The following is a 17,153-nucleotide window of genomic DNA, read 5'->3' on the forward strand; positions in this document are numbered from 1 at the left end:
TCCATAGAATATTTTTACAAGAGTCTTTGGACAAATTTATGCACAAACCTCATAAAGAACTTCTGAAGGAGTACCCAGAAAAAATTCTAATAGAATCCTTGAAAGTATACCTGAAGTACGTGGAATATTTTCTAAAGAAAGCCGTAGTGAAATTTCTATAGGAATTCCGGACTTTTTATTCTCAAAAGAATTCGCTTAAAGCATTTCTCAAGGAAGCCGTGGATAGTAGGCTGCGGCTTATTTTTCAAAAGTTGTTGAAACCTGGAATTCGTAAGCTCTTTTGGATTCAAATGACACAAAAAGAGAAACCTCTGAGTTTAAGCCAAAAATATTGAGATTTAGAGGTCGCGCAATCGCTTCAAAGTCGAATTTTCGAGTAATAAAAAGGTGTTTTTACTTCAAGTGTCATAACTTTCTCAATTTTCAACCGATTTTAAATCTTTTTTTATGAATTTCTCACAAATTAAATTTCGAATAAACTCGTAGAACATCATTTTTTTCCAAAGTCACGCAAAATATGAGTTTTTGGAAATTTAATTCATTTTTTTCTTCTTTTTACAAAAAATTTTAACTTTAGAGTCCTATAATTTTTTAACCGTTTGACCAATTTCAATTTTTTTAGCTTGATTTTGTAGATATTTTTGATGCCTATCTTTGTCCTAAACAAACTTTTCATCAAAGTAGTCATTTTTATGATACTTTTCATCAAAAACTGCCAAAATATGCCCTAAAATTTGATTTTTTCATGCAAAATTGGAGTGTTTGACGATTATTCGCAATTTTTTACTCCAAACCAGATACTTAGCCTCATATTTAGGGATATGAAACACATTGGAGGATTTTTTTTTCAATTTTTTTTCTGGCATTTTGAACATGAAAATATTTTTTGATTCAGAACACTCCAAAAACTGAAGTTTAAGGCTTCCATATGATTATTGAGAATTTTTTTTTCACTTTGAGCCCGAAACTAAGCATGAAAACAATTAAAATTTACCCAAAATGCTGATTTTTCTCATAAAATACGTGTTTTCTGAACGGTTTTAGGTATTTATCTATTTTGAAACGTTTTTTAAAGGTACAGTTTATTCACAGCATTTTTAGGCAACAAAAATATCTACGAAAGCAAGCTAAAAAATTTAAAATTGGTCAAACGGTTAAAAAGTTATAAGACTCTAAAGTTAAAAATTTTTGTAAAAAGAAGAAAAAAATGAATTAAACCTTCAAAAACTCATATTTTGCGTGACTTTGGAAAAAAATGATTTTCTACGAGTTTATTCGAAATTTAATTTGTGAGAAATTCGTAAAAAAAGATTGAAAATCGGTTGAAAATTGAGAAAGTAATGGCACTTGAAGTAAAAACACCTTTTTATTACTCGAAAATTCGACTTTGAAGCGATTGCGCGACCTCTAAATCTCAATATTTTTGGCTTAAATTCAGAGGTTTCTCTTTTTGTGTCATTTGAATCCAAAAGAGCTTACGAATTCCAGGTTTCAACAACTTTTGAAAAATAAGCCGCAGCCTAGTGGATAGTTTCCTGCCAGAATTCTTGTACAGATTTCTAAAAGAATCGACGGTGACATTTCTGACGAAACTCGTGAAAGATTTTCTAAAGGAATAATTGGAGAAATTTCTAGGGGATCCTCAAGAGGAATTTCTGAAGCAATCTATGGAAGATGTTCTTAAAGAACACGCAAAGTAAATTCGTGAAAACTTACTGAACGGAGTTCCTGGTGGATTTCTAAAGGAATCTATAGAGCGATTTCGAAAAAAAATCCGTGAAAGGTTCTGTAAAGGGGTCAACATATTATTCCGTCTTTTTTTGTCAACCTTAACCCTTAAGTGGCCGACAGGGTACCCGGGCACCCAGCGCCCATTTAAAAAGCACGGTGTAGAAAAATGCAAAAGTTTGTCGGACACATAACGATTGAAGCTCAATAAAAAAAATCTCGAATACTCGTTACACTGGTACCTCCATTAAAGTAGAAAAGTTAATCCATTTAGGTAACGTTAATGAAATGGAAATTGACTGTATTAAGAGCAAAACATGTGTTCATAGGCTACGGTTTCGAAAACATCTGTTCTTTAGAAGGTTGCGAGGGAAGTCGTCTACTAGAACAGATCATAAGACCGCATAGGTCATTAGGCCGACAAGGGTTTTGAGCCAAGAAGGTACTAAAGCCTGAAATGATCATTATAAAAAGTATTTTTATAATTTTTCATTATAAAAGGTCATTTGGTTGAAAAGTTCAGTAGGTTATAACGCCGAATAGGTCACAAGGCCGAAAAGGTCCTGAAGCCTGGAAAGGTCATTTGACCGAGGAGTTCGTTAAGCCTGAAAAGGTCATTTTGCCGAAAAGGTTATTTTGCTGAAAAGGTCATTAGGCCTAAGAGGTACTAAGGCCGAAAAGGTCATTTGGCCGAAAAGGTTCTAAAGCCTGAAAAGGTCATTTAGCCGGAGAGGTCATTAGTCAGAAAAGGTCATTAGGCCAAAGAGGTCGTACGGCTGAAAAGGTCGTTAGGCCGAAAAGGTCATAATGCCGAAAAGGTCCTTAAGCCTGAAATAGTTATTTACGCAAAAAGTTGCAAAATGATGATTTGTTTAGCATGATTTGTACGACAAGTGCTGAAAAAATCGAGTTTTGCAACGAGTTGCATACAACATTTTTTGCTATTACGAAAAATTCCGTTTGAATAGGATCTTTTCTAAATTACGTACTTCTACAGACTGTGTTACGGAAGGGTATCATTGCTCATTAACAACTTCAATGAACAGCATTCTACTAGTGTTTATACAAACGAAAATGAGCGAAAAATGTATGTTGACAAAAGTGTCGAAAAGTGCTACTTTTCAGCACAAGTGTCGAAAAGTAGTACTTATCGGCACTTTTGTTTTGGTGAAAAAAAGTTGATCGTTTTATCGTTGTTTTGTAAAGCGAAAAGTTGACGCTTTCCTAACGTTAGGGCAAAAAGTTCATTTGACTGGAAAGATCATTAGGCAGAAAAGGTCATTAGCCCGAAAAAGTTGTACGGCCGAATAGGTCCCTAAGCCTGAAAAGGTCATTTGGCCGAAGAGGTGCTTAGCCCTGAAAAGGTCATTAGGCTGAGAAGGTCATTGGGTCGACTAGGTCATTAAGTTCAAAAGGTCATTAGACCGAAAACTACAAGGGGTGGCCAAAATGTTTGAGATAGGCAACTTTTTTTCTCTCACAAAAAAGTTTAACATGCTATAACTTTTCATAGAGTTCTTCGAAAAATCTCAAATTTTGACTGTTTGCCAACCTATTATATGTGCATCATTGGAACAAATTTGGGCTCGATTGATTAATCTTTCGCAAAGTTAGAACCGTTCGGATAAAACACTATTAATAGACAACTAACTTTTGAACTATTATATCTCGGAAACCAATGAACCGAATTGAATGAAATTTCGTACGCTTAACAACAATATATTTGTGCTTGAAAAGTCTTTAAAACCTAGGATTGACACTTTTTGGATCTTTTTCCTAAAATGTATTTTTTTTACTTAAATGTCATTAAATTGTAGTTTTGATATGAAATTACTTTCTACTTTTGTTCTAGATATCTTTTATAGGATATATTAGAGCCTATTTGAATTGAAGGAAGAACACATTAAGTATTTTTTGTGTAGTATTGTAAATTTCACTTATTTTCCTCTATATGGGTGAAAATATCAAACCGTCTTATTCATTGTGAGAAAATATAACATTTTATGAAGTCGTATCAAGAATCAATATATTGATGATAACGTTAAAAATTTCATTCTATTCGATTTTCTGGTTTCCGAGATATGAATGTTCAAAAATTAGTTGTCTTAAAAATAGTGTTTTACGAGAACGGTTCTAGCTTCGCGAAAGATTAACCAATTGTGCTCAAATGTGTACCAATGATGCACATATAATAGGTAGACAAGCAGTCAAAATTTGAGAATTGATGATGCACTCTATGAAAAGTTACAGAATGTTGAACTTTTTTTGTGAAAGAGAAAAAGGTGCCTATCCCAAACATTTTGGCTACCCCCTGTAGATCATAAGACCGCATAGGATATTAGGCCGAAAAGGTCATTAAGCTGACAAGGTATTTAGGCGAAGTGGTGCTTAAGGCGAAACTGGAAGCATTACCTCATTTTTTTAGTTTTTGATTTAAAAAAAAATAAAGAAGCAATATTTTCAAAAACGGTTTTCGTACACATGTAGAGTATGGATCAATGTATCTTCTGATTTTTTTGGTGTGGAAAAAGTTTTCCATTTTTTCTAAAACCATTTTTTTGTGAAATTTCGTTCAAAAATGGTTTCTGCAAAAACGAAAAACATTTTCCACTACGAAAAGAAAAAATCAGAAGATACCTTGATCTATCCTCTACACGTGTACGAAAACCGATTTTGAAAATATTTCTTCGTTATTTAATAACAAAATCAAAAACCACAAAGTGAGGAAATGTTCCAGTTTCGCCTTAAGCTTGAAAAGATCATTGGGTCGAAAAGCTCATTAGGCCGAGAAAATGTTATTTGGCCGAAAATGTTATTTGGCCGAGAAGGTCATGACACCGAATAAATCATTAGGCCGAATAGGTCATAAGACCGAACAGGTCATTAGACCGAAAAGTTCCTGAAGCCTGAAAAGGTCATTTTGCCGAAAAAGTCATTAAACCGAAAATGTTCTTAAGAATGAAAAGGTCATTTGGTCAAAAAGGCCATTAAGCCTGAAAAGGTCATTCGGCAGAAAAGGACATTAGGCCAAAAAGCTTGTAAGGCCGAAAATGTCTTTAAGCCGAAAAGACCATTTGGCCAAAAAGGTCATAAGGCCGAAAAGGTCGTAAGGCCAAAAATGTCGTTAGGCCAAAAATGTCGTTAGGCCGAAAAGGTCCTCAAGCCTGTAAAGATCATTTGGCCGGAAAGGTCATCAGGAAGAAAAGATCATTAAGCCGATAAGGTTGTAAGGCCGAAAAGGTCCTTAAGGTGAAACTGGAAGCATTTCCTCATTTTTTGGTTTTAGATTTTTCATTAAATAACGAAGCAATATTTTCAAAATCGGTTTTCGTGCACATGTAGAGTATGGATCAGGGTATCTTCTGATTTTCTACCGCGTAAAAAAAATCAGAAGATACCCTGATCCATACTCTACATGTGCACGAAAACCGATTTTGAAAATATTGCTTCGTTATTTAATGAAAAATCAAAAACTAAAAAAATGAGAAAATGCTTTCAGTTTCGCCTTAAGCCTGAAAAGGTCATTTGGCTGAAAAGTTCATTAGGCCGAGAAGGTTATTTGGACAAAAAGGAATAGGGCCGAAAAGGATACCAGGCCGAATAGATCATTTGGCCGAATAAATCGTTTGTCCCAATAGGTCTGTGAACACCAAGCATTGAGTTACCCTAATGAGTAGGGTATAAGTTTTCGCAACAAGTGGCTTATGGAGAGAAAATTATTGTAATTTGTGCTTTGTTTAATAAAATATGACCTATTTGGCCTAATGACCTATTTGGCCTAAGGACCTATTCGGCCTTATGACCTATTCAGCCTAATGATCTATTCAGCCAATGACCTATTCTGCCTGATGACCTATTCGGCCTTATTAACTATTAGGGTTAATGACCTATTCGAATGAATCACCTTTAGGTCATAACATCCACTTCGAGCTGATCACCCATTTGGCCTAATGACCTATTCAGTTGGAAAATGGCTTTTTCCGGTGTTGACATAATTCAAATAAAGGACAAGATTAAGTAGCTGTATTTGAATTTTGTCAAGAATGGAAAAGCCATTTCCAAGCTAAACTCTATCGCTGTCGAATCCAAAAATTCATGACCTATTCGGTCAAATAATCACTGATGTAACAATATTTTCCGACCAAACGATATATCGGCTCTCCCTTCTGGGAAGGGAGCATCTAAGTTAAAATACACAAAAATAAAAACTAAAAAAAAAGCTCCCAGAAGGAACATCATTTGCCGAAGGAATTTCTTTGGAATTCTCAAAAGCAACTGCCAGAATTAACTTCTGGAGGATTACTAGAACAAACTCTTGTAGAAAACGCAGTAAGACATCCAGGAGAAATTTGGTAAAACTTTCAGTTTATTATGAAATTTTGCAAAATATTTTGTATACCGAAGGTCCTGGGCTCAATCCCTGGCCTGTCTCATTTCTCCTATTTCTATGAACTTAGTAACTCCTATCTGCATACGTATGCATATGTTCGTTCTTAGCTATCGCTAGGACCAGAAACGAATTAAAAGAAACCGTTTCTCTTCGCGTTCCCAACAGAATGCGTTTTTTTTTTCACAAATTTCATCTCTGAATTTGTCAATTAGCAACATTTCGTGCCTTCTAATTAGTTTTTCTAATACAAGTTTTTCCAGTATGCTTCTGACATAGTAGCCAATCTGGTAAATGCCAGTAAAGGGCAACATGTATCATTGTACCGTTTCACTTCCTTCCAACTTTCACAGCACTGTGTCAATCCATCAGAAAACGTCTACGAGTTATATGCAATCAAGTGAACTGTGTCACTTTATGTTGTTACCGACAACTTGGAAACAAACTGATAATTCATATGAGAACTTACGAGATTTATAGCTTAAAAGTAAATATTGCTGTTTTTTTTTTTTGAAAAATACTTGTCATTAGTCCACTAGATGAGTCATATGTCAATTTAAATTTAAAAATCAAAAAGATTCTCCCAACACACCCGTCTCCGAAATATAAGAACTGTTATAAATGTATACCCCTCAGTCTTTCATGCTGTCAGTTAATATCTAAAAGTTGGTACCTGTAGAATACCGGAAAGTCAAAGAGAGAGAGACGGAGACATAATGAGGGGAAGAGAGAGAGAACAGAAGGAATGAGAGAGGAGAGGGACAAGGAATGGAAAAAGGGTGATGGTGTGCGTTGGACTAGACTAGAACCAGGGAGTTCGATTTTGATCGGGAAAGAAGGACGGTCGATAAAAGGTGGATTCCGAGATTTCCGAAGAAAGTAAAAGCACCGACGAACCGACGTGACAACTAGAACAAATAAATTCAAATTTGTTGTCCGCGACGCCATGATGAAAAATAGCCGAACACTATCGCCACCTCTATAACGGCTCGCGATGATTTGATAGCTCGACACCAAACCCCCGTGTGTTCATATAGGAAACGGTTCGCGTCTATGCTGATTTGACAGAAGCGATCGCTCGCTTCGCTGGTCGACCGTTAAATTAGGGGGGACAGTTTTGGATCGCCACTGTCACGTCGGTTCGTCGGTGGTAAAAGTGCAGCGTACGATTACCGTGATTTCTACACTGGTCAACCATTGCGCGAATGGGAGGTGCTGTGCCTTAAGACCTCGAGGAAGTTGTTTCCGAAGACTGCAGATCGGTTGCGTGAAGATCGTCCCCGCAGTATTAACGCCCAACCCACCAGGAATCGCCCATCCAGTAGTTGAGCCCCCCCCCCCTTCCCTTTTGGTGGAAACAGGGCGGACACGCTGAAACGATCGCCGGGTGTTGGCGAGTCCACTGCTGGTGGCCGGCGAGCCCCCTAGTTATCGTCGCGCCACACGCTACAGGTGAGGGATAGCCGTAGCCATTGAGGTGCGAGCTCGATTAGGCCTGAAGAGTTTAACAGCTCAATATCCGATGAGCTTTCCCCTGTATAGCGAGCTTTGGAACGTCAACGAGTGTGCTACAATAGACCCGGAAGGAAACCCCATGAGATGCACCCCAGGACAGGATTGTGCCCTTTTGAGGGACGAAGCTGCCAGAGCTGACCAAGGGCCCCCGTCGTCTGCACTCCGATCATGAAAACAGTAAAAATCGCTGGCCAGTACCCGAAGCCGGTTACATCCGTTCCAGCTCGAAAATCATCCGACGCCGGCTCATGGGCAAGTAAACCGATCGCCCCATGGCGTCCTACTCTCTCTGTCTCTCTCTCACCCTCTTTTCCTCATGGCATGCACGTGGCCATGGGAATTAAGGAATGCTGAACGGCCGCAACGACCCCCCCCCTTCTAAGCTTTGTATATTAATGTATGTGTAGGTTTAATAAATTAAATAAGTTCTAATTTCTAGTGTTCTTGTCCCTTCCTATGGAAAGAGAACTCAGACTTCTTCTTGGATTGTTTTACTTTGTTTTCATAAGTCGGGTTCGTAAGTACCCAAAGCAAGTAAGCCGTAAGACCCTGAGAAGATAATGCCAGAGCTAGTCGTTTCTTACAATGTTCATAGTAATGTACACACTAATCTTTCACCTTACGCCTGGCATCCACACACAAATGGGTGAACCCTCTGCCAACGATATCCCACCAACACACCGATATCCGTACGCATTTGTGCAGACGCAGAGGTATTTTCGGTATAAACGATTGCAATAATCACTTGTTTTCTCTTCCCCACATTGACCTGCAACCTAACGGGGCAGACGACATTGTTGCCTAAAAATAAAATAAAAAACATCAACACTCATGCACTGAAGATGGCGACAGATATCTCAATGGTTCCTTGCTTGGTTCCTTGTGTTCACTCAAGCTCAAGCTAATAAATTTGGTTTACCATGGGCCTGACAGTTCTGAAGCAACCCAAGACGTCTTGTGCCTTTGTTTTCGAAAATGCTCCGCCGGGTCACATCAACCCGCCCACGCAAACGACCATCATTATCAGAAAGGTCAATGTTAGATCTTTCTCAAAATGGTGCAAGTTTGTGTGGATAAGTTGATGGGAGTTGAGCATTGTTTACCAATGCATTTATACCCTTTTCAAATGTTGCTCCAGGGTTTTGCTCGAAATTGGCCATTTTTAAAAGAATTATTCAAATCTGGTCCACTGTGCGCCTGCGTCTGTGTTATTTGACTCTCCTAGAGAATCGTGGCTCATCGTGTTTTTGCTCGTCTTCACGGGAACCTCATACACACGTTGAGCACGTTGGCTTCATAAAACTCTGCTCTCCACTCCAGTCTTTTTCTGTAAAATTATCGCGACCGAATATTGATCCAAAAATGATCCCTTTTTATTACTTCATTTTACCAGTCGAATGGAAGCAATTTCGCTTGTTTATTTTTTTTTGTGTTGCAAACGGGAAGAAAATTTATAGGAGAATGCAAAAACTTTTCACATTTCCACATTTTTTTTCGTTTGCACGACCCAACCCGGCCGAATCGGAATGGGAAAATTGAAAATTGGTCCGCCGCGCCGCCTTGGTTGATGATGGTGGTGAAAAGTGTTATTTTCTGCACAGCTGGAGCAGCAATAAAACAAAAGGTTAGGCTGCTTACTTAGGAGCATAACCTTTTTTTTCGCTCCTATGACTTCCTTCAATCCGTAGCTTTTCTTTTCTCTTGATGGTGGTTAGTATTCAAATTGAGGGATTTGCATGAATGGTGCAGGAGAAGAAAAAACAGCGGAAAAATGAAGGATTATTATCGCCTTCTGGTAGGGTTTGGGATCCATTTGTTGTTATGCTTCTAAATGGATGACTGTAAAAATTGAGCTTTTTCAGCAATCTTCATTTTTTATCTGAACTCTTTTGTGGAAATCAAAATGTCATTTTAGAGCGTTGCAAGAGGTCAACTTATCTTACGTCGATTTGACTCTACACCCTATATGCAAATTCAAACTTTCGTTTGATGAAACGCAGCGATAAAAAAAAACAGAAACCAGTGCGAAACAGCGGAAATAACCCGATGGCCACACCGGTTTGTTAAATGGTTGTTTTACTTTCCGGATAACATCGCTGACGGAAGCGGAAAACTCACACCGGAAAGTGTGCTGTGCAGCCGGGTTTTTATTTGATTTCCTCTCAAGCAGGTGCTGAATCATTTTAGGCGATTCGGCGAAAGGTTACCGTGGAGAAAATTTGAAATAAACGAGTTTTTCGATGGCGTTGCAACGGTGGTTTGCGTTCGAGATGGGGATGTCGATTGGACAAAAAATTATCCTCCGACTGGAGGTGGAGATTTACGTTGAATTCTATTGAATCAGAAATAAAGCACGATCGCGGAAGAAATAATAAAGACATTGAATTGATTTGGGAGATATTTCTGAGATTTTATCATTTTTCCACTAATTTGAGGTTGGCTTTATTCTCTGCACCGGTACGAGAATTTCCTTGTTCAACCTTAGTTATGCTACGATGATGGTGACGAACGTGCAAAATTCAAGCTGTGATCAAAATCCTCTTACTTTTGTCTTGCATACCCTGCAGAACATTTCGAAAAAGAAGCAAAAAAACTTCTCTTACGCCTAAATACTTAAAAATTAACAATCTGCCTTTCTTCTCCCGTATGTCCTTTGTAGCGATGAAAGCCGCCATCCTGATTCAGCGCTGGTACCGGCGGTTCCTGGCGCGAATCGAAATTCGCCGCCGCTACACGTGGACCATCTTCCAGAGCATCGAGTACGCCGGCGAACAGGACCAAGTTCGGGTAAGTTTTTTCCTGTCATCGTACTCTGATTATACGTTGTTTCGATTTCGATTCAATTTTAGGGAGAATTTAGCAAAAAGTTTTATTAATCTTCTAGCGATTTTGCACTTCTTTAGCAAATCCTTACCTAAATTTTCCCCGATTCAAGAAAAGGGGAAAAAAAATGCTTGTGGTCTACCTGCCTACCATAAAATATAAATTTATGTAGTCGAATTTGTGTAGAAATCTTTGGAATGACTCAATTACTGTAGATTTCTTGGAAGAGTTCTTTGTGAAATATCTGAAAGAATCCAAAGGAAATTCCTGAAATTCCTTTTCAAAAATACTTGAGGAATACCTGGAAAAACTGCTTGAGAAACCTCTGCTGGAATTTTAAGAAGAATCTTTGAGAAATCGTTTAAGAAAATTCCTGGACAATTTTCTGAACAAGAAATCCGAAAATGTATTTTTCAAGGAATGATACATATGGCAAGGGAGGTTATCCTGGTAAAATTATTAAAAAACATTTCTGGAGAAATTTCTGTTAAAAATAAACACAAGAGGAAATCACTGAAAGACATCATGCAAGAATGTCATGAGAATTGGAATTTTTGGGGAACTCTTTGATTTTTTTTATAAACGTACAAATAAGGCCGAAGGGACTCTGATTTTCATGAAAATTTTTCCACAGGCTGGGCTCATGAATATATGAACACAAAAAATTGAGAAAAATTCAGGGTCGCCTATCCGGAAAACTCAGGCGGAAATTCTTTGTTTTCCTCTGACACTACTTACTTTGAAAAATCATAACTCAAGAACGAAGCATCATAGAAACAAAGTTTTTTTTTAGAAAATGAATGCAAATTTTCTCAGAAATCCAAAAAAAAAGTATAAACTGAAAAAAAATTTCCTCAAAATTCTCAAAATTCCTCAAAAAGCCGGGAAAACAATGCCCGAACTCGTGAAAAATTTTCAAAAAAAAATTTTTGAGAAGGTAATTTCAAAAGTATTGATCGCTGAATTTTTTGGAATAGACTTTTTTTTTCTTTAAGTTTTGGCCAATTTTGTGAAAAATAACCATGTACGCATATTGCGTTTTGCTTTGCTTTATAGATTACCGTTATGTTCAATCGTCTGAAATATTTGTTCACATGTCAAACACCAAAGAAAATAGCAAGTAAACAAACCGATAATTCCATGCACCACCCAAAAAGTGTAACAGACGCTTAAAATTTCTAGCAGCGAAACGAACCAATGTATGCTTAAGGACATATATGAGCGAATCCAAAGATGACCGTCACAATGGCTGCCTTGCAAATACCGAAAGCACGGATCTCGTCATCTAAACAACAAACAGAGTTAAAAAAGCAATGAGTGGCCATGCTCACTCCTGGTTAACATTGAGTAGCATTTTCGTTTTCGAAAAATTTGTGGATGACGAGATTGGTGCTCTCAAAAATGCGAGGCAAAAATGCACCTGGACGCGCTCCCATTTCACCTTAAACTGGTGGGAACATATTGTGGTGTGACAAAAAATTTCTGCAGGGGGTCGAATACGGTGCAAAAAAAGCAATACATTACATGGTCATTTTTCACATAATTGGCTATAACTCAAGAATGAAAAACAAGTGCATTCATAGGCGCCAACTTAGGGGGGGCAAGCATCGTTTTGCCCCCCCAATATTTGACGATTTTTCGATTTTCCCATACAAAAAATCAGAAAAACCAGGCTTTGGCGCGTCTGAGTGCATTCCAAAAATCTCAGCCATCAAAGCTTATGAAATTACCTTCTCAAACATATTTTTTCTGGAAATTTCCCGCGAGTTCGGGCATAGTTTTTCCGGCTTTTCTTTATGAATTTCATCAACGGTGGAAAATTTCGTGGAAAACTTTCATATTTTTTTTGGATTCCTGAGAAAATTTGCTTTCATTTTCTTAAAAAAAACTTTGTTTCTACGATGCTTCGTTGTTGAGTTATGTTTTCTCAAAAAAAAGGCTTATATGACACATTTGGACATTTTTCAACAAAATTCACCATAACTCAAAAACGAAAAAAAGCATTGCAAAAATTTCAGCGATTAATGCTTATGGAATAACCTTCTCAAAATATTTATTTGATATTTTTTACGAGTCCGGACATTGTTTTTCCGGCTTTTCTTTAAGAATTTTCTCAACTGTGGAAAATTTTGTGGAAAACTTTTTCCAGTTCATATTTTTTTTTTGATTTCTGAGAAAATTTGCTTTCATTTTCTAAAAAAAACGTTGTTTTTATGATGATTTTTTAAAGTAAGTAGTGTCAGGGGAAAACAAAGAATTTCCACCTCAGTTTTCCGAGAAAATAGGTGACCCTGAATTTTTCTCATTTTTTTTTTGTTCATATATCCATGAGCCCTGTTATATTATTGGATAAATATCTGGAAAAATCCTTGGATGATTTTCCAAAAGAAGTCTCTGCGAAACTTCTGAAAGAATCAATCGATGGAGGAATTTCTGAAACAATCGTGGAAGGAATGACTGAAAGAATGCTTGTGAGATTTTCTGAACGATTATTGAAGTAATTTCTAAAGAAATCTTTGATTTTTTTTTCTTAAAGGATCTCTGGATGAATTTCGAAAGTACTTCTGGAGAAATTCCTGAATTATTTCTTGGAAGAATCTCGAAAGGAATTCCTGGAAATATATCTGTAGAAAACGTCTAATGAATTCGTGAATGATTTCTTATTTTCTGAAATAATTGCTGGCAATAATTTTGAAAATATCATCTCCGGAGGAATTTCGAAAAAAAAAGTCATTCCATGGAAGAATTTCTGATGCTGTCCATGGAAGGATTCCTAGTGAAATCATTGGAGATGAAATTGAAATTGCTGGGAAAATTTCTAAGAAATTCATGGAGCAATTTTGGTCAAAATCCATTGAAGAACTTCTAAAATAATCATTGGAGAAATTATTGCTACAAATTTCTGAAACGTCTGAGCAATATTTGAAGGCATTCTGAATTTTTGAATATTCTGAGGGTATTCCTGGTGACAGTTTTTAATGTATCTGTGACAGATTTTCCCAAAAAATTTTCAGAGAGATGTCCATGTAGGAATTGCAATTGAAGTTCTTAGAAGGATTCCTAGAGAAAACCTTGGAGAAATTTTTGAAGAAACTGCTAGAAAAATTTCCGAAAAACAGAACTTTGTTGAATGTCCTGAAAAATATCATGGAGGTGTTTTATTCTAACTTTACAATACTCTTTATGTAACAACATGCGCGTAACTACAGCGCATTTTGCCTCTCAGCTCTAATGTCGTGCTCGCTTGTTATGTACTACAGTTAGGCTTCATTTCTTTCGCGATCCACAGACTTTTCGTGGAGAAATGTTTGAAGGAAAATGCGTTGAAGACTTTCTCAAAAGAATTTCTGGAGGATTTTTTCAAAGAATCTATGGATAAATTTTTGAAAGAATCCAAGAAAAACTTCCTAACGAAATTCTTGAAGAAATTCCGTCTCTAGACTCTAGACAAGATTCCTAAAGAAACTCTGGAGAAAAATCTGCTAATAATGATATATGAAGCAATTCATTAGAGATTTCCAAGAATCTCTAGAAAGCTCCTTGACGAAATCCCTGAAGATATTAATTTGGGTATTTCCGATGAAAGCTCTGCTACAATTGTTTTAGGAATGCGTGGAAAATTGTTGAAAGAATGCATTAAAAACCTGAAGGAATCTCTAAGGAAATTTCTAAAATCAATTTCTGTGAAATTTTCAGTAAAAAGTTGCTGGAGGAATTTCTAAAAAAAAATCTCTGGTGGATTTCTGAGGCATCGACGAGAGGAATTTCTGAAAGAATCCTTGAGCTACTTTATGGAAGAATTCCTGGAGTAATTCATGAAGGAATCCGAGAAAGATTTTCTAAAAGAATTCCTGGAGAAATTTCTAAAGGAATCATTGGAGGAATTCATGAAACAATCAATGCATCTCTGGAGGAATCCCAGTAAATATTTCGTTGGAAAATGTCTGAGAAATTTAGGAAGGAATTCGGAATATCTCATTTTATATTTTTTTCATTTTCTGAAGTATCATTGAAGATTTTCCAAAAGAATCCCAAAGGAATTTCTGAAAGATTCTGTGGATGAGTTTGTGATGATATTTTTGGAAATATTCCTAGAGAAATCATTGGAAAATTGAAGAAGTTTCTACAGAAACTCCCTGGGGAACATCTAGAGCAGCTCATTGAGAATCCACCCCTGGTGGAAATCTTAGCAGAGTCTCCAAGAAGATTTTTTCTGGAGAAATCCCTTGAGCAAATTCCTGGACAAATTTCAGAAGAAATGGCTGGAAAGATTCGAAAACGTATTTTCCAGCAGTATATCTGACGGAACAAATCAATAAACCTCTGTAAAGACTTCCCGAAAAATCTGTCTAGAAATTCTAGAGGAAATTCATGTTTAATGATAGAAAATATAACTGGAGAAATTTTCGTTGAAAAATTGATAAAGGTAACCTTGAAATACATAGGGAACCACTGTATGGACGGGAAAAATCACTGAAATACACCATGCAAGAATGTCATGAAAAGCTCTTGCTGAAATTTTGGAAAGACTTCTTGAGGAAATTCTTTGAAACATTCCCCTGGGGATTTCCGATGAAAAAACTTGAGAAACTGAGAAAAATTTGCATCAAGTTAAAATTCGCGAATAAAAACACTTGTAGAAAACCCCGAAGAATGTTTAAAAATATTTCAAAAAAAATCTGAATGAATACTGAAAGAATCTCTGCAAACATTACTGAATCAAATTATTGGAAGAATTTTAGAAACAATTATTGAAAAATTTCTATAACAATCTTAGAGATTTCTAAAGCAATCACGGGAGAAATCCATAGCAAAATTTCTTCAAAATAATTCCCGAAGGAATTTCTAAAGGGAGCTATAGAGCAATTTTGGTAGGAATTCATGGAAGAACTTCTGGAATTTCCGAAACAATCATTGGGTGATTCTCTAAAGTGATTTTTTTAAAAAATTCTGTAGGAAATGTAATGATAATTTCATTTTTCAAAAGTTCCTTTGAAAAAGTATCCATAATCGAGCCGCGATCTTGATGCGGATTTGTCAAGGGCTGACCCAAGGTAATCTGTCTACGAAAGGGTTTTGAACATCATGGACAAGAATTGAGTTATCTGATTCCTAGAGAAATCTAAGATGATATTCGGAAGAAACTTCTAGGGCAATTTCCGAAAAAAAAATACTGAAGGAATTTCTTGAGTAACATTTGGAAGATTTTTTTAAGAATCGCAGGATAAATGTGTGAAGGAATTTCTATAGGAATTTGTGGAGGAATTTTGAAGAGAATCATCAGAAAACGCCCTGCAGGAATACATGAAGATATTACTGGAGGAAATAAGGGCACTTTTTGAAGAACCCGGATGAATTTCTAAAAAAAATCCGTATGAAGCAATCAATGGAAGACTTTTTTTAGAGAATCCCTGGAGTAATTTGTTGTAGAATCTCTCATGGGATTTCGGAGGGAATTCCAGTGAAAATTTTTAAGGAAGCAAATCCTGAAACATTTTTCAAGAATATCTGGAAGATTATCGTAAGGATTATCTGGAAGAGATTCTTATGTAAATTTTGTGGAAGTTTCTAAAGGAATATATCAATAGTTTTACAATGGAACCCTGAAGAAAATTTCTTTAAAAATTCATGGAAAAATTTCTAGATGTATCCGACAGAATTTTCCGGAAGATTTTTTCAAGAAAAAAATTCAAAAGGAATCCATGGAAGATTTTCCAAAAAACACGATTATGAAATTTTAAAAAGAATCCCTGGAGGATTCTTAAGAGCATTTCATGGAGCAATTACTGCCAAAATCTTGGGAAAATTTTGTAAAGAATCCCTTATAGAAAATGTCTGGGGGAATCTATAGAAGAATTTTTGAGGGGAACTCTTGAAGGAATCTCAGAACAAATAAATGGCGGAATTTCCAAAGCACTTCAAGGTAGATTTTTAAAAGAACCCTTCAAGAAATTTCTGGAGGAATCCCTAATGATATTCTTAGAAGAAAAGTATTTTGCAACAGTCCCTGGATAAGTTTCAAGAGGAACTCATTAAGATTTTCTGAAAGATTGCTGGAAGAATTCTGGAAGAATCTGTGAAGATTTTCTTTTTGAAAATTAAAAAAAAAAAAAACTTCATGAACCTACTAATCTCTGGAGAACTTTAAAAAAACCTCCCCGTAAGAATTTCCAAAGGAATAATTCAAAAGGCTGTGCGCATTTAAAAGGCAAGTATCAAATGCACGAATGCCAAATGATTTCGGAAGCAATGTTTGCAAAACTCTAAAGTTGTGGAATATCAGAAGCATCTCGAGAAGAAAATTCTTTATAGCTTTGTACATTTTTTTAATCAATGAAGAAAATCCTGGAGAAATTTACGAACAAAAAAAACCGTGATAGAAATTCTAAGGGATTTCTAAGAAGATTGTAAAAATCGGAAGTATTTTGAAAAGATTTTTTTTTTCAGAATTCCACTTCGAGGGATTTCTGAAAGAATCTGAAAAGAAATTTATCGAATAAATCCCTGAATAATTTCGTTTCTTTGGAGAAATTTTTGAAAGATTTCTTGGTAGAAATATCACAAATAAAGATTTTTTTTGCACGTTTGTGGTGCGAAAAATTGGAAAACACGTGGAAGAAACGCAAAAAATCGGAAAAAAATACATTGGAGATTTTCTTATATATAAGAGAAGTGTCAATAAATGAAAGAATCCATGGAT

General features: G+C 36.2%; 1 protein-coding gene across 11 annotated transcripts in view; it reads left to right on the plus strand.

The window, feature by feature from the left end:
- LOC109428850 (serine/threonine-protein phosphatase rdgC) overlaps positions 1-17,153 on the plus strand; it is a 264,380-nt gene that overhangs the window by 166,902 nt on the left and 80,325 nt on the right. For all 11 annotated transcript variants that reach the window (XM_062855473.1, XM_062855472.1, XM_062855474.1 and 8 more), the window contains one exon: positions 10,290-10,417. In XM_062855473.1, coding sequence (XP_062711457.1) covers positions 10,290-10,417 — 128 coding nt within the window. The remainder of the gene's footprint in view (positions 1-10,289; positions 10,418-17,153) is intronic.

Source organism: Aedes albopictus, chromosome 3 (assembly GCF_035046485.1).
Source record: "Aedes albopictus strain Foshan chromosome 3, AalbF5, whole genome shotgun sequence".
Taxonomy (NCBI): domain Eukaryota; kingdom Metazoa; phylum Arthropoda; class Insecta; order Diptera; family Culicidae; genus Aedes; species Aedes albopictus.